At 37.7% G+C, this 24,597-nt stretch overlaps 1 protein-coding gene across 1 annotated transcript; it reads right to left on the reverse strand.

Moving 5' to 3' along the window:
* Nucleotides 1–16,770: 16,770 nt before the first annotated feature.
* Nucleotides 16,771–22,780, reverse strand: LOC104086630 (33 kDa ribonucleoprotein, chloroplastic). The gene is made up of 5 exons (XM_070191026.1): nucleotides 22,230–22,780; nucleotides 21,253–21,354; nucleotides 19,755–20,063; nucleotides 19,427–19,674; nucleotides 16,771–17,031 (listed from the first exon to the last, which is right to left on the reverse strand). The coding sequence occupies exons 1-4, from the start codon at nucleotides 22,659–22,661 to the stop codon at nucleotides 19,543–19,545; spliced, it is 975 nt and encodes a 324-aa protein (XP_070047127.1). The 5' UTR covers nucleotides 22,662–22,780; the 3' UTR covers nucleotides 16,771–17,031; nucleotides 19,427–19,542.
* Nucleotides 22,781–24,597: the final 1,817 nt, after the last annotated feature.

Genomic DNA, 24,597 nt, shown 5'->3' on the forward strand with positions numbered 1-24,597 from the left:
CTGTATCGTATGGCACCAACTGAATTGAAAGATTTGAAAGAGCAACTTCAAGAACTTCTTGATAAGGGGTTTATTAGGCCTAGTGTGTCGCCTTGGGGTGCACCGGTTATGTTTGTGTAAAAGAAAGATGGTACTATGTAGATGTGCATCGACTACGGGCAGTTGAACAAAGTTACAATCAAGAACAAGTATCCTTTGCCACGTATTGATGATTTATTTGACTAGCTTCAGGGAGCGAGAGTGTTCTCCAAAATTGATTTGAGGCCTGGGTATCACCAGTTGAAAATTCTGGATTCCGATATTCTAAATGCGGCATTCAGGACCGTTATGGTCACTATGAATTTCTCGTGATGTCTTTTGGGCTAACCAACGCCCTAGCAACATTTATGCACTTGATGAATAGTGTATTCCAACCGTATCTTAATTTGTTTGTTATAGTATTTATTGATAATATCCTGGTGTACTCACGTAGCCATGAAGAACATGCACAACATTTGAGTATTGTACTACAAAGGCTGAGGGAGGAGAAACTTTACGCCAAATTCTCTAAGTGTTTGTTCTGGTTTAGTTCGGCGGTATTCTTGGGACACATAGTGTCCAGTGAAGGCTAAGGTGGATCCGAAGAAGATAGAGGCAGATCAGAGTTGGCCCATGCCATCTTCAGCTACTGAGATTCGGAGTTTTCTCGGCTTGGCCGGGTATTATCGTCACTTTGTGAAGGGGTTCTCGTCTATTGCGATGCCTATGACTAAATTGACCCAGAAAGGTGCTCCATATAGGTGGTCGAATGAGTGTAAAGAGAGCTTTCAGAAGCTCAAGACTGCCTTGACCACAACTCCAGTTCTAGTTTTGCCTTCAGCTTTAGGCTCTTATATAGTGTATTGTGATGCTTCTCGGATCAGTATTGGGTGTGTATTAATGCAGGAGGGTAGAGTGATAGCTTATGCTTCGCTCCAGTTGAAGCCACATGAAAAGAACTACCATGTTCATGATTTAGAGTTAGCAGCTATTGTTTATGCACTAAAGACTTGGAGGCAATATCTTTATGGTGTGTCTTGTGAGGTATTTACAAATCATCGGAGTCTCCAGCACTTTTTCAAACAGAAGGATCTTAATTTGAGGCAGCGGAGATGGTTAGAGCTGCTAAAGGACTATGAAATTACTATTCGGTATCATCCCGGGAAGGCCAATGTGGTGGCCAATGCCTTGAGTAGAAAGGTGGTGAGTATGGGTAGCCTTGCATTCATTTCTATTGGTGAGAGGCCTCTTGCAGTTGATATTCAGGCCTTGGCTAACCAGTTCGTGAGATTAGATATTTTGGAGCCCAGTTGGGTTCTAGCTTGTGTGGTTTCTCGGTCTTCCTTATATGACCGCATGAGAAAGCGCCAGTATGATGATCCCCATTTGCTTGTCCTAAAGGACACAATTCAGCATGGCGATGCCAAAGATGTTACTATTGGAGATGATGGGATGTTGAGAATGCATGGTCGGATTTGTGTTCCAAATGTAGATGGGTTGCGTGAGTTAATTCTTGAAGAATCCCACAGTTCGTGGTACTCCATTCACCCGGGTGCCACAAAGATGTATCAGGACTTGAGACAACACTATTGGTGGAGAAAAATGAAGAAAGATATAGTTGGATTTGTAGCTTGGTGTTTAAATTGTCAGCATGTGAAGTACAAGCATCAGAGACCGGGCGGATTGCTTCAGAGACTTGAAATTCCAGAGTGGAAGTGGGAGCGTATTGCCATGGGCTTCGTAGTTGGACTCCCACGGACTTTGAGGAAGTTTGATGTTGTTTGGGTCATTGTGGATCGGTTAACAAAGTCCGCACATTTTATTCCTGTTGCTACTACTTATTTTTCGGAGCGGTTGGCTGATATTTATATTCGCGAGATTTTTCACCTTCACGGTGTGCCAGTGTCCATCAATTCAGATCAAGGCACGCAGTTTACATCACAGTTTTGGAGAGTAGTGCAGCGAGAGTTAGGCACACAGGTACAGTTGAGAACAACATTTCACCCTCAAACGGACGGGCAGTCCGAGCTCACTATTCAGATATTGGAAGCTATGCCACGCGCTTGTGTTATAGATTTTGGGGGTTCTTGGGATCATTTTCTGCCACTTGTAGAGTGTGCCCATAATAACAGCTACTAATCGAGCATTCAGATGGCTCTGTATGAGGCTTTATATGGGAGACAGTGTCAGTCTCCGGTGGGTTGGTTTGATCCGGGTGAGGCTATATTATTAGGTACTGATTTAGTTTAGGATGCTTTGGAAAAGGTTAGATTGATTCAGGAACGACTTTGCACGGTGCAGTCTAGACAGAAGAGTTATACCGATATGAAGGTTCGCAATGTTGCTTAAATGGTAGGAGAGAAGGTAATATTCCGAGTTTTGCCTATGAAGGGTGTTATGAGATTCGAGAAGAAGGGAAAGTTGAGCCCTAGGTATATTGGGCCTTTTGAAATACTTAAGAAGATTGGAGAGGTGGCTTATGAACTTGCATTATCGCCTAGTCTATCGGGTGTTCATCCAGTGTTTCATGTGTCTATTCTCTGGAAGTATGTCGGAGATCCGTCTCATGTTTTGGATTTCAGTACAGTGCAGTTGGATGGTAATTTGACTTATGATGTGGAGTCGGTGGCCATTTTGGACCAGTAGGTTCTAAAGTTGAGATCAAAGAACATAGCTTTATTAAAATTGCAGTGGAGAGGCCAGCCAGTCGGAGAAGCTACTTGGGATACTAAGCGGGAGATGCGGAGAAAATATCCACACCTATTTGAGACTCCACGTATAATTCTAAACCCGTTCGAGGATGAATATTTGTTTAAGAGGGGGAGAATGTAACGATCCGACCGTTCGTTTTGAGTATTACAGCCATGTTCCCCCATTTACTACTTATCCTGTGTTCAATTATAATTATGTGACTTGTTGGGGAGGTTTCAAAATGAATTGGAACACTTAGTTCCAAAATTTAAAGTTTAAGTTGAAATAGTTGACTGAATGTTGACTTATATGTAAATGACTCCGAAATAGAGTTTTGATAATTCCAATAGCTCCGTATGGTAATTTTGGACTTAGGAGTGTGTCAGGAAAATTATTTGGAAGTCCGTAGTTAAATTTGGCTTGAAATGGCAAAAATAGGAAATTTAAAGTTGGAAAGTTTGACCGGGAGTTGAATTTTTTATATCGGGGTCGGAATCCAATTATGGAAATTGGAATAGGTCCATTATGTCATTATTGACTTGTGTGCAAAATTTGAGGTCAATCGTACGTGATTTGATAGGTTTCGGCATCAAATGTTGAAGTTGAAATTTGTTAGTTTTCATTAGGCTTGAATTGGGGTGCGATTCGTGGTTTTAGCGTTGTTTGATATGATTTGAGGCTTCGACTAAGTTCGTATGATGTTTAGAACTTATTGGTGTAATTGGTTGAGGTCCCGGGGAGCCTCGGGTGAGTTTCGGATGGTTAATGGATCAAATTTGGGCTTAGAACAAAGCTAGGAAATTACTGCCTACTGATGCAATCGCACCTGCGAAAATTATCTCGTAGGTGCAGGGAAGCGACATTGGATTGCCCAAGGCTGGGATCGTAGATGCGCGTACCTGACCGCAGAAGCGGTTGCGCATCTGCGAAGGTGTTACCGCAGAAGCGAAAAATGAAGGGGTGAGCTGCTTCGCAGAAATGGATAGCTTATTTGTAGAAGCGGACTCTTGTCCACAGGATCGAAGGCAGTCGCAGAAGCGGAAGAATGACCGCAAAAGCGGTTAAAATTTCCGCAGGTGCAGAACCTCTGGACAGGGTACAAAAATAGAGGGTTCCGAGCTTTTGCCATTTTCTAGTCATTTCCAACACGGGTTGAGGCGAGTTTTGAGCGGTAATTCACGGGAAAACTTGAGGTAAGTCACTTAAGATCATTGTTAGTCAATAATATTGAATTATCATCGATTATTCCGACTAGATTACGTATTTTTGAAGTGTAATTCGAGGATTTGGGCCTAGGGAATTGAAAATAAGATTTGAGGATTTGAAGGTCGAGTTGATGTCAAAATTTGGTAAATTTGGTATGGTTAGTTCGTGGTTGAATGGGTGTTCATATTCTATAACTTTTGTCGGGTTCCGAGACATGGGGCCCACTGATGAATTTTGAGTTTAATTTCGAATTTTTGTTGGAAAATTTAGTATTTTCATATGGAATTAATTCCTATAATTTGTGTTGACAATATCGAATTAATTGTGACAAGATTTAAGGCATTTGGAGGCCGATTCGCATGGCAAAGGCATATTGGAATAAAGAACTTGCACGGTTCGAGGTAAATAACACTTCTAAACTTGGTTCTGAGGGTATAAATCCATGAATTACGTGTTATGTGAATTGTATGGAGGTGACGCACATGCTAGGTAATGGGAGTATGGGCGTGCACCATAGAAATTATGACTTAATTGATTCCGTGGAGTTGCATAATCAAATACTCATGTCATTATCCACATATCATCCACGTGTTAGAGGAAATTGAGTTGAGACTTGTGTTAAAGATCATGTTTAGGCTATGTGCCAATATTTTTGGGATCCATAGAGGTCTTATTGCTATTGAATTACTTGTTTAAATTTACAATTTTGTACTCAGTCACATCTATCATTTGCATATCATATTTTAGTATCTGTTGTCATTCATTGATACATTATATCATCGTGTCGTGTTGATTTTCATGTCATTGAGAGCCCGAGAGACTGGAGATTTTGAGTGATATTTATGGGATCTGGCTACACACCGCAACATATTTTTATTTATTTATGCCTGGATCTGGCTATTATAACACTTGGGCTGAAGGAGCCCTCCGAAGTCTGCACCCCCACAGTGAGCGCGATTAATTTTATATTGAGGGATGGATTTTTCCTGGGCATGGATCTTGCCCGAAGCATTTATATTGAGGGATGAATCTTCCCTGGACATGGATCTTGTCCGAATCATTTATATATGGGGATAGATCTTCCCCTGGTTGGCTTGGCCTTATATAGTACTGAGTGACTGATTGTCAGTTGATGTATATATACATATGGGATGGATCTTCCCTGAGATGGATTGGCCGTATACAGTACTGAGTGATTGAGTATTTTGAGATTTAGAGTACACGAGGTTTCCACTGAGGTGCATCACATACAGCATGTACATTGGCATATAGATATAGAGATGTCATATTCCTCATATCATTCAGAATTGACCTATTTTACTTGTACTGAGTTTAAATGTTGAACTTGAAAGGATACCTACATTTCTGATATGTTATTTCTATACTGGACTGTACATGTTGAGCTTGTCACTATTCTTAGCCCAAAGGTTAGTCTTGTTACTTATTGAGTACATGGGGTCAGTTATACTCATACTACACTCTATTTTCCTTTCAGTTATTTCTACTGTTTTAAATTTCCAGACAGTGTTTGTATCAGTCAGACTATGTTATCATTTAGATGCGCATGTACTCAATGACACCGGGTTTTGGGAGTGTATTTATATTAGTATTTGTGGGATTTTCTATTAAATTTAAATATTATGTTTTTCAAACTTAAATGATTATAGTGTTTTATTGAGGTTATAGGCTTGCTTAGTATTGAGATAGGCGTCATCACGATATGTGGATTTTGGGTCGTGACAAGTTGGTATCAGAGCCTAGGTTATATAGGTCTGACGAGTCATGAGCAGGTTTAGTAGAGTCTTGCGAATCGGTACGGAGATGTCTGTACTTATCTTCGAGAGGCTGCCGAACCCTTAGGAAAATCTCACTTTCTTGTATTTTGTCGTGCGAAATTGTTGATTCCGGAAACTAAATTTTTGTTATTCTATTCTCTCACAGATGGTAAGGACTCATACTACCGGATTGGATGGTCAACCACCAGTGCCACCAGTTAGGACCATAAGAGGTCGAGGTTGTGGTAGAGGTCGGGGCTGTGGTAGAGGTCGAGGTGTAGCTCGCACAACAGTTAGAGTAGCACCTGTAGAACCACCAGTTGCTCCAACTCAGGAGCAGGTTCCAGATATAGTCAAGCCGGCGGGACCAGCTCAGGCACCAGTTGTGCCTACTGTGATTTTAGACCTTCAGGAGGCTTTAGCCCAGATATTGACTGTTTGCACTGGTCTTGCTCAGGTGGTTTCGGCTCTGGCTGCACCAGCCACTTCTCAGGCCGGGGAAGGTACTCATACCCTTGTCGCTCGTACTCCAGAGTAGGTAGTGCAGGGACTTTAGATACCGGGGGCACTACCAGTCCAGCCGGTTGTAGCTTCTCAGGCCCAGGTGGGTCCTATTATGAATGACGAGGAGCAGAAGAGACTAGAGAGGTTTGGGAGACTCCATCCTTCAATTTTCAATGGAATCGAGTCAGAGGATGCTCAGGATTTCTTGGACAGATGCCAGCGAATGCTTCATACAGCGAGTATTCTGGAGACCAGTGGGGTCTCATTTACTACTTTTCAGCTGACCGGGGCAGCCTTCAGATGGTGGGAAACTTATGAGAGGAGCAGACCAGTTGGTGCAGCACCACTATCATGGCATGAGTTCTCCGTATTATTTATGGAGAGGTTTGTACGACATACCTGCAGAGAGGAACTGCGCAGGCAGTTCAAGCATTTACGTCAGGAGGACCTATCCGTGACCCAGTATGAGATGCGGTTTTCAGAATTAGCTCGTCATGCAGTTTGGTTGGTTCCCACTGAGAGGGAGAAGATTAGAAGGGTCATTAATGGCCTCAACCATCAATTCCGTTTTATTATGACTCTGGGGAATATAGCAGGTGCTAAATTCGACGAGGTGGTTGACAGTGCTCGACAACTAGAAATAGTCCGTACTTGGGAGCGTGAGGAGAGGGAGGCCAAGAGGTCTCGTGGGCTGGGTAATTCTAGCGGTGTTCCTTCTGGGGGGACAGTCCTATCACAGTAGAGGTCGACCTTATAGCCCCGCTCAGATGGCTCATCCAGCCACTCAGTACTGTACAGGGCAGATCCGGCCCAAACATAATAACTTCTAGCAACTGCGCTCGCTGGGGGTGTGCAGACTCCGGAGGGGCTCCTTAAGCCCAAGCGTTATAATTCGCACGGACAACTCACGTGCTGCACGGATAACTCACATGCTATAGTATCAATATCTGGATCCGCACATACAACTCACGTGTTGTATGGACAACTCACGTTCTATAGTATCAATATCTGGATCTGCATGGATAACTCACTTGTTGCACGGACAACTCACATGCTATATTATCAAAATCTTCACGATCAGGCCCTCGGCCTCACTCAGTTATCAATCTCTCCAGTCTCTCAGGCTCACAACACTCATGCTAAGCAGCCAAAGTCAATGATATGAGATGCGACAATATATAATAACAGAGACTGAGATATGATATGTAATGATGAATACGACTGACTACATAACTGCAATTAAAAAAATAACTCAACAGCAAGGAACGACCACTGTGGGTCCCAATAAAGCCAGCATATAGCCTAAACATGATTTCTAGCATAAATTATAGCTCAAGTGATCTAACACATAGAGTATAGTAAAAGTGTTCAGATAAGGAGGTAGCTACACAATTCCATGGTATCGACTAAATCACAGTTACTATGGTGCACGCCCACACGCTTGTCACCTAGCATGCGCGTCACCTCAACATCCATCACATAGTACATAATTCGGGGTTTCATACCCTCAGCACCAAGTTTAGAAGTATTACTTATCTTGAACAAGCCAAATCCAATACCGAGTAAGCCAAGCAATGCTCCAAAAATATCATCCCGTACGTACCGACCTCCGAACGGCTCGAAACTAGCCAAAAGCAATTCAAATACATCAAATAATGCCTAAGGTAACAATTCCAAATGATAAAGGTCGGATCCTTAATCAAAAGCCTAAAATCAACTCAAAATTCAAACCCGGGCCCGCACTTCGGAACCTGGTGAAACTCACAAAATCCGACGACACATTCAATTACGAGTCCAACTATACTAGTTTCACTCAAATCCGACTCCGAATTGACGTTCAAAACTCGAACATTCACTCTATGAAACTTTAAGCAAAACCCCCCAAATTTCTCTCTTGAAACCCTCGATCAAATGCCAAAAACGAGAATAGATTCATGAAATATAATAAAAATGAGTATAGAAAACTTACCCCAATCCACATGGTGAAATTCCTCTCCAAGGTCGCCCAAACCGAGCTCCAAAATCCCAAAAATGTGAAAAGAAAACGACCACGTCTCAAAATACAATCTGCCCAGCTTCATCGCATTTGCAATAAAATCGTCCCATCTGCGACCCCCTCTTCTGTGGTAAATAATTCTCTTTTGCAAAGAATCCCTGAACCAGCAGCCATCGCTTTTGCGATCTCCTACCCGCTTTTGCGATCGCACTTCTGCGCACATTGAACCGCATCTGCGGTCGCGCAGATACGCCCATGCACCCGCACCTGTGACTCTCACGCCCAGCTATCCTTGTTCGCTTATGCGAAGAAGACCCCGCATCTACGAAGTCGCTTTTGCGACCAATTGTCTGCAGATGCGGCCACACCAGAACCAACGGCCTTAGCCAAAGGCAACATGCGACGAAGTAGTCCGAACCTCGTCCGAAACTCACCCGAGCCCCTCGGGACCCCGTCCAAATATACCAAAAAGTCCCATAACATAACACGGACCTAGCCGAGGCCTCAAATCACGCATAACAATATCGAAACGATGAATCGCACATTAATTCAAACTTAAAGAACTTTCAACTTTCAACTTCCAAAACTCGCCGAAAGATATCGAATCAACCTGGAATGAACCCAAATTTTGCACATAAGTCCCAAATGATATAACGAAGCTATTCAAATTCCCGGAACCACAATCCGAATCTGATATCCTCAAAGTCAACTCTCGGTCAAACTTATGAACTTTTCTAAACCTTCAACTTCCAATTTTCGCCAATTAGTGCTGAATCATTCTAGAAATATCTAAATGCAAATCCGGGCATACGCCTAAGTCCAAAACCACCATCCGGACCTAACTGAACCATCAAAACTCAAATCCGAGGTCAAATACTAAAAAGTCAAACTTGGTCAACTCTGCCAACTTAAAGCTTCAATCGTGAAATTAATGCTTCCAAATCGATTCTGAATAACTTGAAAACCAAAATCGACGATTCACGCAAGTCATAATACATCATACAGGGCTACTTATTCCGTCAAACTACCGAGCGTAGTGCAAATGCTCATAACGATAGGTCAGGTCGTTACAACGTGGGCGTGCCAAAGATCAAAATAATAATAGTCATTATTATGGTAATTGTAAAAAGGAGAACAATAAGGGTTCTCAAAATAATCCTTCAAAGGTGAAGGAAATATGTATCAATGTGATATGTTAATACGAGACACGCTCAAATGATTATAGTCCATTCCTTGAAAATGTGACTTGTGATAAGCATTTGTAAATGCAGACTCATTCCTGAAAGTGAATGTCAAAAAATATATATATGTGATAAAGATTATGCATCATAATATGTTTATGTATGGTTGGATAAATACCACAACTCACCTCTAAGGGAGGTTTGAGAGAAATAAAGATAATGAATATCATGAATATGTCATTGGTCGCGTACAATTGTTTAAAAGGCAGGGGCGTGAGGCGAGGCATTTTACCTCTGACGAGGCGAGGCGTAAGCCCTGAAACATGGGGCGTAAGTCCCACGGATCTCTAAATTTTATTCATTTTAAGAATTATAAGATAGTATAAAATAAAAATAATTATATAAATTACATTAAAATCACAAAATTATAACAAATAATCTATTTAAAATATTTATGAATTACAATTCAACTATGAATAATACGAAAAGCATGACATATATCATAATATGCAAATTAGCTGCAACGTCGTTACAATTCAAACATCAAAAGTAATGTATTCGATACGAAATCTTATATGTATCTCTTACGGAGTAATGAATCTTGAAAGAATTTTGATATTATAATTTGATTAGTTTTTAAAATACTCCTTTTATTTAATATGCTTTCTATTTGGAGGAGATTTTATATAAAAACATAATTCTCAATTTAAATATGATTCTCTAGCATCATTTATTTTTAAGTTTCAACAAGTTAATAAAGTGACACATAATTCACCATACAATACCATGATAACTAATTATTTATAAGTAGTTACTAGCTAATACTGAGGTATTAAATTAATAAGGATTGTATCTCATAAACGTGAAAAATAATATTTAGGAAAATAATTATAAAAAAAATTATGGACTATTATATAATAAAGATATAACAAAATTTAATAAATAAATACTTTTTAAATGAAAGATTTATTTAAAATTTACTATTATAGTAGTCTTAGTGGATAACGTGCAATAATTTTTATTTTAATTATGACATACAATACTCTCAACTTAATGATTTATGATTTTTAAAAAAAGTAATTTTGAATATTCAATGATTTATTAAGAAAATTTGAGGATTTATAAGGTCAGTTACACACAATTGCATAAAGTTCTATTAGGTGTGCCCAATACACTAGGCTTTGAGCGTGTCCGAGGCGTAATCCTCGAAGGCCGAGGCGTAAGTCTCACGGAACTAAGCCCCACACATAAGCCCATGGGCGTTTTAAAAGTGCTCCGTCCTGGGGCGAGTCCCAATTCTGCCTTTTAAAATAGAGGTCGCTTACATATGGTATGCCAAAAAATATTTTGCCATCCTTATAAAAAGTTATTAAAGGCAAAATTAAAGCAATAAATAATTTTTTTTATGATGATTTTGACCATGACAATTACTATGATATGATTCATCATATGAATTGTGTGACAAAAGATCTTGTAGTACAAAATCAATTAAGAGCTCCAGAAGAATTAATTTGTTACTACCCGGATGAATGAAATTATTCATGACATTGATATTGTAGTAAGTCTCAAAAGAAACTTTTTGAGTTTCAAAGATATTAGCCAAAGTGGTTGGCATATTGAGACTATAAATGAAAGAAAGATTGAATATCTTTATATTACTATAATCATACGGGGTAAATATGAAAGGTTACCCGACTTTTCTTCTATTTGTACTACACAAGTATAAGCATGATGAAGAAATCAAATGCCACAAGTAAACTAGAGATTTACTGAAACAAATATCAGTTGGCATGACCGGTTGGCCATCCCAGTTCAATTATGATGCAAAAAATTAATTGAGAATTCACATTGGCATATATTGAAGAAATTGAAGATTCTTCAAGAATTCTCTTGTGCTGCTTATTCTCATGATATACCAGTTAATGTTGGGATTGAATCCCATAATTTCTGGAACAAATAAAAGTTGATATATGATTTTAATAGATACATCTATTGTATGGTCACATGTGCGCTTGTTATAGATGCATCTATTCTCAGTTTGGATTTTGCAAGATTGCTTGCTCAAATTATTAGAGCACAGTTCCAGAATGTAAATTGTGATGATAATGCTGGTTTAAATCCAAGTTAGTTTAGTAAAAATTGTATGCCTCTAATTATAGCTAAACCATTAGTTATGAGAACAAAAAGAAATTTAGTATGAGGTGTATTATTTAATATACAGCATCACTTATACGCATCTAGCCAATAAGCTATGATACATTCTCCCTATCACAATTGGTTCAGGGTCAGGAACCAAATAATTTTCATCTAGAAATATGGATGTGCTATATGATTTAATTGTTCCACCACAATGCACAAAGATGGGTCTCCAAAGAAGATTAGGGATATGTGTTGGTGATCCCAATATTAGGAGGAGAAAATGGGCAACTGAAAAAGCAATACATGGAATGAATTACTTATGAGTACATCTTGATCCTCGTACAAGAAAATGTGAACTTGAAGTTTAAATGATAATTCATTTGCAAAATACTGCTAGATGCATTTGCTGACCCAAAGCTAAATGATGCATTTGCTGACCCAAAGCTAAATGACATATTTCAGCTGCTAATGCTCCAAATAGAATAAAGTCTATGATGGAAAGAGTCTATGGCATGCATAAAGTATAACAGACCAAGCGGTTCCAAAGTTAAAACTCCTTGAAGAAGGAGAGGAGAAAATGATCAAGATGGTCAAAATAAAAAGGTAAGTGCTCTATAAGAGCACCGCGACATAACCACTTATAAGACCTCAAGGGAGAGACTCAGATACCTGAAAATAATGAGATCTCGATAAGTTATGTCTTTATCGTGTGATGAAGAAATCGATATAAAATGATCGTCGATGATATTGTTAATATAATATAGTGCTCAATATTATTAATATTGACGAGGATCTTGAGCTCAAAAATCTGTCATAGAATTTGGACAGATAAATGATTGGCTAAATAAAAAATACACAATAAAAATTAGCTTCACCTGAAAAATATGAAGTTTGACGGATAGTCCCAACATATAAAGCTAGTGGAGGTATAAATGTGTTCTTGTGCGAAAAGTTAAATAAAAAAATCAAGTCGATAGACATAAAGACGACATGTGGCACAAGAAGATTTGTAAATATCCCAGTATTGATTATATGGAGACATGTTCTCCTGTGGTGGATGAAGTCATTTCAGATTATTATCTGATAGTACATTTGATATGCATATAATGAAAATCCTTGAAGGATTTAAATTGTTCTGAAGCATATTAAGGCTCCGAAGAAATTTATTAAATAAAGCTTCAGCAAATTCTTATGTGGATTAGCAATCATGACATGCATGATTTGTTTTTGTGTCTAGTGCAATTGATGCACTAATATATCTTGCTAGAACTATGAGTATTATAGCGAGATATAGTTTTATTCCTATGTGGAGATATTGGAATACGATTAGTATTATATTAGAATCCTTGATATAGATTTGTTTATTCTAACAAATATTGCCAATTTTGTTGATTATGCAAATGCAGGGTTAAAGTTCGTTCTTTAAGCAATCTATTTGCATGTGAGGGTATTGTCACATTATGATATTCTACAAAGGTTGTCAATTATTGATTCAAGTCATGCCAAGATATTAGCAACTTATAAAGCAAGTGACTCAACACACAACAAATGTGTGATTTTTCTTTGAAAAAGAAGACTTCAATAATATTGAAGACAGTGTTGCTTGCTTATCTCAATTGGAAGAAGGGTATATTGAAGGCGATAAAATAAAGTACATTCCACCGAAGTTCTTTTCAGACATGATTTTTGACAGATTAGTGATATAGATGTTCAACAAATTTATTTGATTGATAATTTGGTGGATTTGTTCAATAAATCATTACCAACCTCAATATTTGAGAAGCTGGTATACGGGATTGGAATGTGTCATTTCCGAAAAGTAAAGTGATGTTTTCATCAGAGGGAGTAAGATACGTGCTGCACTCTTTTTTCCTTAGATGGAGTTTTATCCCACTGGGTTTTTCTAGCAAGGTTTTTAACGAGGCAACAAATAATGTGTATTACAAGATATGTGTACTCCTTTTTCTTCATTAAGATTTTTTCCTATAAGGTTTTTCTTAGTAAGGTTTTAACGAGGCACATTATCTATAGACATCCAAGGGGGAGTGTTATGAAATATTATAATTATATTAGTGAATGTCTAGAACTCCTAAAGAAGTTACTCCCGCTACTTCTTACCATTATGGTTGTAACTCCCACATCTCCATAACCTCTTCCATGATATTTTCTCATGATCTCAATAGTTAATACCATGTTTATGACATCCCTTTGTATTACCTCAATATCATCCTATAAATAAAGGGTTTGGGCATCACATTGTAGACACTTGAAAAGACTTGGGAAACACTTGATGAAATATGAAAGTTCTCTCTTTTCCCTCTACATCTCTTGTCTATTTTTATGTTTTATATTGTTATTTTGAGCTTAGTTTCTTAACAGTTACAAGATTTATAAATTATTGTGTGGCGTAAATTTAATTCTTGCTTACTTAAACGCTAATGGAAATTTACGATTATAGTTGCATTAGTTTCAAAACTTGGAAAAACGCCACCTAAGATATTTGTTAACGTATAAGTCTAGGATTTGATTTGACTAAATCTCTACTTCCACCGTCGTGATCTATTCCTCGGTCAATCTAATCAATCGGTTCTAAGATTGACTCCATGGGAGGAATCATATCCTCTCAACGGTTGGTCCAGTGCTAAAGAAGATGGTTAAATTCCGCATTTAATGGAAAACTACGGAGTGTCTGGGAGAGAGAGGAACAAGGTGTTTCTTATTCTATGGATAGAGTAGAGGGTATGGGTTCCTTTGGTTTGAAGACAAGTTATGCGTGCATTAGTTATGCAGAGAATAGTTATATTGAAATTAGTTCTTATTGATTGTTTGGTATTGTTATATTAATCTTGGGATTGTCAATATTACTGGTTTATCCTGAGATTACTATTCTTCCATCTGGAGGTATAAGTTATTCCGATACTATTTTTAATCTTCGGATAACTTATCCCAAAATTAATAACCAAACAAGGAATAAGACAGTACAAATTTTTTATCCCTAAATTATTTTTGCTTATCTATAATACCAAACGACCCATGAGAGTAATCATTAAGAAAACGTATGAGATCTAATATAAGACAATATGCAAAATGATATTTGAATGATATATAAAATGGATGCTTCCGATCAGAGTTAGTTGAATCAAGGTAATAATGGGTCATCAAATGTCAAATCAGACGTAGAAAATTTGAATGGAAGGAATTGCTCACCAAAACAATTTCTTTAGTAATCTATCTTAGTTACCAGCAAATGGATGTTAGTATATATACAGAATGGTTTCGAGTCATAAACAATAAATATTTGGGTCAAACTCTAACACCTGCTACCCGCCACCACAAGGCGGCTCTACAAAAAAGAAAAAAAGGACCCTCGAATCACCTGCTTCAGATGGAGTCTCAAGACATTTCAATCCTCTAATTGTACTTTCAAATATGATATCTCCGATAAAGGATGTGATATGATGGATAAGATCTTTTATACTTAATCGGCTTAAAAAAAATAATTCTAATAGGAAGCGGTTGTCCTTTAATAGATTCTACATGACTCAAATTTAAATTAGTTGAATCAATGAGTGCTAGATACAAACTAATTAAAAAATGTTAGGAATATAACGTTTAGGCGAATAGTACCTTAAGTATAAATGAGATTGGTCCGTCAACGTCTAATCAATATTATTGATAGTCGACTCGATTGCTTTAGAATTTAGATTGAGGAACTTCTACAAACGACTATTACATCTCAATGCAAAATTTGTGAACATATTTATTTTGTGAACATAACTTTTCAATTTTGTGAACATATTTATTTTGGTAAACAACTATTACATCTCAATGCAAAATTTATTCAGATTTTTATATGGCTCCTGATGAATTAAGAACAGTAACAGTGGTTGAAATAGAAAATAAACACTCGGTAAAACTACTCGCATATCACTTGAATAAAAATGTAAAGTATATTTTTATCGGGTTTGAGGACTTCAACTTTAGGGCTGAGTGCTAGCTCAAATGGTACCGTTGAGGTGAAGATTTCAAACTCTATCAATAGTATTATATTCCCTTCTGATGTGAAAGAAAATACCTCAAAAAGTAATTTCAGTACAGGTCTCATTGGCCTTCTTCAAATATGGATCACACCTTTTTCTCCCTTAGTTCTTGTTCAAATTTTGCTTTGCATAACTAGTTTACTTGTTGTTAGTTCTTTTTGTCAAGCTCGCATATATTTGGAAAATTAAAAAACAAAAAAAGGAGTTCTGTAAATAATATATAAGATTCATATCATCAAGACGAACCTTAGGGTCAGAAAGCATAAAAAATGGCTACATATTTAACCTAAAACCACATTTATATTAGTTAGACTGAAGAGGAAAACCCTCGTCCCCACTTTTTGGGTTGATAAAAGTAAATTATCGTACAATGAAATTCGTTATCGAAAATGTCATTCTTCTAATTGGAATCAAACAAAAAGAAATTCGGTTACTTACCCCTTTTTATTTCTCATGTTTTAACACATTTAATATAAAGTTTTGCAAGAATGAGTCAATACTAGCAAAAGTTATGTATCTGATTAATTCATATATTCCACGTAGACTTGATACGAAATATGTTTAAGAGCCTGTAACATGGTCATCCTGCTGAGAAAGCCACCGTTTTCAAAACTGGAATGTGCAGGTATTTTAAAATTTTAAATCAAGTTCATGGAATCACGGATACTGTTTCTCTTTTACCAAACTGAACTTATTAAATAAGACAAACCAACTAAATACTGGAATGTTTTAGAATAAACTAATGCTTACAGGGAGTAAATTCAAGGATATTTTACTTGTAACTTACAATGACCATTTCCTAAAAAATTTAACACTTAATTAGAAGTGTTTGGAGAACCACCGAAAAAACATTAGAAATTGTTTTTCCAACAGATAAATATTAATTAGAATGACCAGAAAAATAATTTGTTCATCATATAATAAGGAAGCAAGAAACCTTATATGTAATTGAGCATAAATATTTGAGAAAAATTATGATTTACAATTAAAATTTACTGCGACAATCAGAAATAAAAATTTAAAATATAGAATGAGCATGATAAAGGGAATAATAAGTAGCTGAACATATGAGCATTGAGCATTTTGCAAGAGTGTCACGACCCGAAATTCCAACCGCGGGGCCGTGATGGCGCCTAACGTCTACTTGCTAGGCAAGCCAACATTAGTACACAACTAATCATTTTAAAACCAATTTGAAAGCAATTTAATAAGAAATAAAGTTGTAGAAACTCAAAATAGATATAATAACTTCAAACACTGACTAATCAAATCCCAGAATCGGGTGTCACAAGTTCACGAGCATAGTAAAAGTGCTACAACCAATGTTTGAATGGAATATAACTATTTGAAACAAAATAAACAGTAAAACTAAGGCAAGGGACTTCAGAGACTGCGATCGCCGTGCAGCTCTACCTCAAGTCTCCGTGAAAAGTTAATCCGAGCGAGCCTCCACTAATTGTTGTTGGGACCAACACCAGTATCTGCACAAGAAGTGCAAAAGTGTAATATGAGTACAAACGATCTCATGTACTCCGTAAGTACCGAGTCTAATCTTGACGAAGTAGTAACGAGGCTATAAAAAGGCACTTACTATAAACCTAAATGAATATAAACAAGAATTTAACATAAAATTGGAGTCCCAGAATAACACCTATGCTTAACTTTTCAATTCAACACGGATACCGTAATCAACAGTTATGAACAGTCAATATATCTTTTCCGTTGCGGCGCGCAACCCAATCCATAAATATATATAAATAATATGTCTTATCTGTTGCGACGCGCAACCTAATATATATATATATATATATTGCGGCCTGCAACCGGATCCCAAACTGTAATACCAATATTTGTTGCGGAGTGCAACCCTATCCCACACAATAGTACTAATAACCGTTGCATCATGCAACCCGACCCTACACAATAATAATATAAATGTACAACTACAACCAACTAAGGCGTATCTTAAATAAAACACAATAAGAGAATTACATAATAAAAGACATAAAGTGGATAAAAATAGCTATCTAATAACTCGCAAGGTCATAAAGCAAGTAAAGGCAATCAATAAATAAAGGCACAGATAAATGCATGAACAAATAAAGTCAGTCAATAAATAAAGGCACGAATACATGGAAACAGTTAGCAAATTAAAGCATGTAATGAATAAAGGCATAAATTTAACAAGTAAGAGCAAGTAACAACTAAAGCATTTAACATGTATTAACATGAATTACATGAAGGCGTGAAATAATTGAAGATAACAAATAAATACCCCAACCCGCATGCTTAACCCATGACTACGTATATACACTCGTCACCTTGCATATGCGCTGTCCCCACACATAAATCATGTAGCAAATAAACCAATCAAGTCCTAATTCCTTCAAGTCAAGGTTAACCACAATACTTACCTCTTCCCACAATCAAATCAATGATCAACAACTTTTCCTTTAAAATTAGCCTCCAACCCAATCAAATCGAGCCAAATATAGTTCAAATAATTCAAAATAAGCTTTAGAAACTACCCACGAGTGAAAAAGATTCAATCTTTAATGAAATTGAAAAAGTCAACAAAAGTCAACCCCGGGCTTGCTTGGTCAAAACTCGAGATTCGGACCAAAACCCGATTATCCATTCACCCCGAGCCCGATTATGTGATTTGTTTCAAACTCCGATCTCAATTTGAGGTCTAAATCTCGATTTTACAAAACCCCTAATTTTTACTCAAAACCCCTAATTTCTACCATGAAATTCATAGATTAAGGTTAAAAATCAATGGATGATTATGAAAATACATCAAAACTAGTTAAAATTTACTAACCAATGAAGTTGGGATGAAAATCTCCTCAAAATCCTCTCTAGTCCGAGCAGAGCTTTCAAAAATGGTGTTGAATGAATAAATCCCGACTTTCAGCTTTTAAATAGTTGCGCGTCAGATATTCTTCGTGTTCTCGAAGCACCTGACGTGTTCACGAAGAGCACTGACCCATAGGCCTTCGTGTTCGCGAGGTCCAAATCGCGTTCGCGAAGGCATCCCCTGCCAAGCCTCCGCATTCGCGAGGTGTTGGCCACGTTCGCGATCAAGGACCACCTGCCATCCCCCCAGATCTCCCAAAGCATCGCGTTCTCGAAGGGTAATCCCCCCAAGGCTTTGCGTTCGCATCCCACCTCTCGCGTTCGCGAAGAGTAACCAGCCCTAGCCCTAGCCCTGCCCCAACTTTTCCCCTTCGCGATCGCGAGAGTGGCTTCGCGAATCATCAGTTCAACAAGTCCTAAAATGGTCTGAAACCAATCTGAAACTCACTCGAGCCCCTCGGGCTCCAAACCAAACATGCACACAAGTGTAATAACATCATATAAACTTGCTCGCTACCTCAAATCATCAAAATAACATCAAATAACATGAATCGATAATCAAAACTCAAGATTCCAACTTGAAAACTCATTTTTCACAATCTTCCACATAATGCGCCGAAATGCGCTCGGGTCACCCCGGACCCCAACCAAACGTGTACAAGTCCAAAAATATCATACAAACCTACCGGAATCGTCAAAACACCAATCTGAGGTCGTTTACCAAGAACGTTGACCGTGGTCAACTCAAGTTATTTTTAAAGCCAAAATTCACATTTTCTTTAAAATTTCACGTAAAAGCTTTCCGGAAAACAACACGGACCACACACGCAAGTCATATAACATCTAATGAAGCTATGAGAGGTCTCGGAGTACGGAAATAAGGGCTAGTACTCAAAATGACCTATCGAGTCGTTACAAAGAGTATATTGATTCTAGCGATGAGTTATATTACAATCAAAATACATTTGTTACCTGTGCATTATGAAAATGTACACGCAATGTAGCAACACAGCTTACCACTTCAGAAGCAGAGGCTGAAAGAAGGTTACATAAGCTGGAAAAAGCATGTCTTCATCGCATATAATACTCTACAGTTCTTCAAATGGCTGATTCTGTTATGAATCTTGGTGATCTTATGAGCTGAGACTAGAAAGTAATTCACTGTTGTCAGAATCATTTTCAGGACTTGTTTCGACAACTGGTGGAGAAGATACGGGAGCTTTCTGCCCAGCCACATTTAGTCGCAATGGCCGTCCTTCAAGTTCCTAATTGCAATATAAGAAACTGTGAGAAACAAGGATATGCCAAAAGGCCTCCAAGATACTTCATCACTATTTATCCTTACCACTTCATTCATGGTATCAAGTGCAGAGTTCATTGCTTCAGCAGAAGAAAATGTAATGAACCCAAAACCTCGAGATCTTCCTGAGGACCTGTCATAGATGACTTTTGCACTCATGAATCCGGGCTGGTCAGCAAAAGCGTCTCTTAGACCTTGAGAAGTGAGGGCCCAGCTAAGATTCGCAACGTATAATTTGTGAGGGCTATCAACAAAACCTTGATAGGTGCTTCTTATCTTTGCACTCATTACTTCCCTTTCACCTCCTCTTGGAACCTCAGGGAAATTCACCTTGACCGTACGACCTCCAACTTGCTGTTAAGCATTTCACCACAAATAGCAAGGAAAGAGAAAAGAGGGGCAATGTAAGAAAAGAGTACATTTGACAGTCGTCCGACTAAATCAATACGACAAACAAACTGGTCACAAAGGACAAATACAGATTACTTCAAACTTTTGTAATTGCTTCCATATTGATTATTGATATACTGACTTTATTAAGTTGAGACCATGTCACATCTTTCTCATTTGATAACCATCTAGCAGGTAAACATTGAACTTTTGGTCTTTGCAAAGCATTTATAGGATTCCTGTTTGTTTCCCATATCATGTGAACAGTTGTGTCCTCAATTTAAGCTTTTCTCTAGGCACCAAGGAGAGAATGTGGGAATTCGTGCATCAACGAGTGCAATAACCCTCTGATACGGCCAAATGACAAGTAATGGCTATAATCTATTTTGGATGACTTTCGAGCTGTGACCATCAGGCGCTCTCTATGCCATATTTCAGAGCGTTTTGTAAGCTCTAGAGAGCATTCTGTAAAATTGTAGTAAAAATGTCTAACACAGCCCGATTACTAGCTTTGTCAAACTTGACTGATGAATAGTTTATTCCTCTTTTCTCCCTAGAAAGAGGAAAAAATAAAAGAATACCTTATACAAGTTAAAACCAAGAAATAAAGAGGACCCAAGCTACATATTACACAGAGAAGAAATCTATCTTGCAGTTGTTACATATTTAGAACACTGATATACCTTTACCATAAATTAAAGTAGTAGGAAAATAATTAACTACATTTCTTAATAGATGCATAGGTAAAAACATCCATTACTCAGATGAGCAATGAATGACATAGGAGACAAAACACGTTTTCTTATCGAGACAAAGTCCAAGGGGGGCCTTGGAGCAACGGTTAAGTTGTCTCCGTGTGACTAATGCTTGCATTAGGGTAGACTGTCTACATTACACCCCTTGGCTTGTGGCCCTTCCCCGAACCCTGCGTGAATGCAGGATGTTTTGGGCGCCGGGCTACCCTTTTAGAAAGTCATCAGCTCAAGATAGGCGAATAACACATCATCTTAATTATATTCCCAATGATTGACTATCAAAATTTAACAAGGGTATTACTATATTTTGGTATCCCAGACAAATAAGTTCTTTTTGACAGCTTAGCAATGCATAAAAGAGTCCTTGCAATAAAATGATGAGCAAAGTGTAAACTTACAGATCCATCAAACAAGCGAATTGCTTCCTTTGCCTCTTCAACACTTCCCATTGTAACAAATGCAAATCCACGACTCCTATCTGTAACTCTGTCATAAACAATCTATAAATCCATGAAGAAAAAGAACAATGAGTTTCACTGTATCATATATTCTAAAAACGAATATGACATCCATCAAAAGTTGAACTAAAGTACAAAAAAGCTTGATACTTGGAAATCATGAGCCCAGTTTCAACTGCAGCTACGTTAATCTACTCAATGCTAAAAGTCTTCTTTCAGTTATAATCCACAATAGCAAACCAGTTTTCTCCGGCATCAAGATAAAAAAATACCTCTACGTTATAATAAATGATTTAAGGATTTGAATTACGTCATCTGCATTAGTCTTGCCCGTCTCAACAATCAATTCAGAATGTCTATGCTATGAGATTTTGTTACATAATTAGTAAAAAGTTGATAAATATCAGACAAGAGCAATCCACATTTACAACTTCTATGACTACCATATGCCACTTAGCGTTCTAGGTATGAGTTCATTCGAAACTAGTAGCTGTGGCTTGGATCTTGTATATGTGTTGAAAATTTTACTTTAGTACAAATAATTGATCTCGAACCATGTAAATCATATGAGTTGTGGTAGAATCCCGAATGCGAATCCATAAAGTTCAAATCTTGGATCCAACTTTGATGCCACCTATCTTTATGTCCAACCATACCCCAAAAACTGACCTATATAATAGTACTTTAAGGTAAATCATTTTTCAACAATGATAGATATTTTGCATCTTACTAGAGGCACCTGCTCAACTGACAATTAGTCTTAATTACCAATCTCAATGATCAATGTTAGAGTTGATAGTAATAGGATTGTGTTGCCTAATCAGTAAAATAATTGGAACTTCAGTACATGAACAGAAAAGAGCCAAAGAAGAAAAGTATAAAGAATCCAATCAAAGCAACAAAAACTCAAAACAGACCTCAACATTAGCCACTGTGCCAGCTTCAGCAAAGATTTCAGACAATTGAGAAGAGGTCATTGAAAAGGGCAAATTACCCACGTACAATCTACCACCTTCAACTGATTCTGATTCAACGCGTTCTTCTTTTTCTTCAATTTCCTCTTCTTCTTCGGCTGACAATGCAACTTCTTCTTCGTCATCTTCTTGGACAACCTCAACTCCATCAGACACAGAAGCACAAGTGCTCAAAAAGATTGAAGAGCGATAAAGAGAAGAAATGGGGAAATGGGCTTTGAGTTTTGTTGAGTTTATCTTGAAGTTGAAGTGAGTATTATAAGTACTTAAGGAAAGATGGTCTACTGAGAATTTAGGCTTTTGAGTGAAGAGATACAGTAAAGAAGTAGAAGAAGTAGATGCTGTAGCAGCAAAAGAGAAGCAACAACCTGACATTTTGTACCAAAGAACCAGTTCGGGGTGATGCCTCTAGGGCAGATTCAGTGGAAACGAGAGAAGATAAAATTTGAGGTTGGTTTTAATGGGTTTGGCGGATAAGACCGAGATATGGGGTTTTCAGGAATTAAATTTGTATTTGTCGTCCTCTCTATATTACGACTTCTTTTCATTTCTTCAAGTGCTTATTTGAATGAGTGACACTCGTCTATTTATTAGACTTTAGAAGTCTAGATAGTATATTTTAGAAATCACTCTCCAACTTTAATAATAATAAGACAAACAAAAAACTCTCTCCCACAAAATTATGCATCCATTAATATCATTATTATTATAAAATAAAGACCGTAAAGTAAAAACAAGTATAGAGAGAAACTGATATATTATTCAATTTCAAACTAATATACATAATGAACTGAAATCTCCTCTGAATCTGAACTCAATGATTGCAATTCAAGAAGGGCATGAAGCACCGGCCAAAAATATATATAAATCATGAATTCTTCAGAGCGGGCTAGCAGATCGGGCTCGAATATTGCCTTTTGTCTTCCTCCTTCACCACTGCTACCCCCTCCCCCCGTGGGAGTCCGGGTCGTGTCTCAGTCCCAGTGTGGCTGATCATCCGAAAAGACGTAGCTTACCGATCAGTTGCGACACGGATGGGAATGCATGCTACGAAAGATAGGGTCGAGTCTGATACGAAGTACTCTTGTGCACCTACGTCATTCGGCTCGCACGCAAGCCCGCCCCCTTATGTTATGGAAGAATTGAGCTTATTGCTGGGCTGGTTATTCAGAGCCAGCAATTGGCTGTCGGCCTCCAATGTCTTGATGGTCCTCTTAGACTGGCCATCGGTCTGAGGATGGAAAGCAGTGCTTCCTCTCGAACAGAGCTCCTCGCAGAAATTCCAGATCATGAAGAAAGGAAGTTGTTGTGTAAGCTGCTATTACAAGTTGCTTTGTAAGCTGCTACTACAAGCTGCTTTGTAAGCTACTACTGCAAGCTGCTGTGTAAGCTGCTACTGCAAGCAGTGTAAGCTGTTATTGTACCAGATATAGATAATCTTCTACCGGGAGTAATATTTATCCATAACGGAGTACCGAAAGGATAAGCTCATTGTACCAGATATAGATAATCTTCTAACGGGGGTAATATTTATCCATAACAGAGTACCGAAAGGATAAGCTTCTTCAAGAGGCTTATTTCTAATAGAGTACTAAATAGATAAATATATTTACGGCGGAGTCCCATATGGATAAGCTTCTTCAGGAAGCTTATTTACAACGGAGTACTAAATGAACATCCATAATATAATATGTTTATAACACTCCCCCTTGGATGTTCATTAAAAGATAATGTGCCTCATTAAAATTTTACTAGGAAAACTCCCGTGGGAAAAAAATCCTAGTGAAGAAAAAAGAGTACATATATTTAGTAATACGCATAACTAGTTGTCTCATTAAAAACCTTATAAGGAAAACCCTGTGGGAAAAATCTTAGTAAGGGAAAAAACGTATAGCATGTATTTTACTCCCCCTGATAAAAATCTTATTTCAAATATTTTGAGTCTCTGCATTCCAATCTTGTATACCATCTTCTCAAAAGTTGATGTTGGCAAAGATTTATTGAATAAATCGACCGGATTGTCACTTGAACGGATTTGTTGCACATTAATGTCACCATTTTTCTGAAGATCATGTGTGTAGAATAATATTGGTAAAATGTGCTTCGTTCTATCTCCTTATATAAATCCTCCCTTTAATTGGGCTATGCATGCAGCATTGTCTTCGTATAAAATTGTGGATCTTTTATCACATTCCAAACCACATTTTTCTTGAATAAAATGAATCACTGATCTCAATCATACGCATTCCCTACTTGCTTCATGAATAACTATTATCTCGACATGATTTGAAGAAGTAGCAGCAATAGATTA

Source organism: Nicotiana tomentosiformis, chromosome 1 (assembly GCF_000390325.3).
Source record: "Nicotiana tomentosiformis chromosome 1, ASM39032v3, whole genome shotgun sequence".
Taxonomy (NCBI): Eukaryota; Viridiplantae; Streptophyta; class Magnoliopsida; order Solanales; family Solanaceae; genus Nicotiana; species Nicotiana tomentosiformis.

What these genes read in the sequence shown, in the direction of transcription:
- LOC104086630 (XM_070191026.1), bottom strand. Translation starts at nt 22,661, where the DNA reads ATGTCAGGTTGTTGCTTCTCTTTTGCTGCTACAGCATCTACTTCTTCT. An exon ending in TTCGCTTGTTTGATGGATCT is followed by an intron (nt 20,064 to 21,252) that starts GTAAGTTTACAC and finishes AATGCTTAACAG; the next exon opens with CAAGTTGGAGGTCGTACGGT. An exon ending in TTGATACCATGAATGAAGTG is followed by an intron (nt 19,675 to 19,754) that starts GTAAGGATAAAT and finishes TATTGCAATTAG; the next exon opens with GAACTTGAAGGACGGCCATT.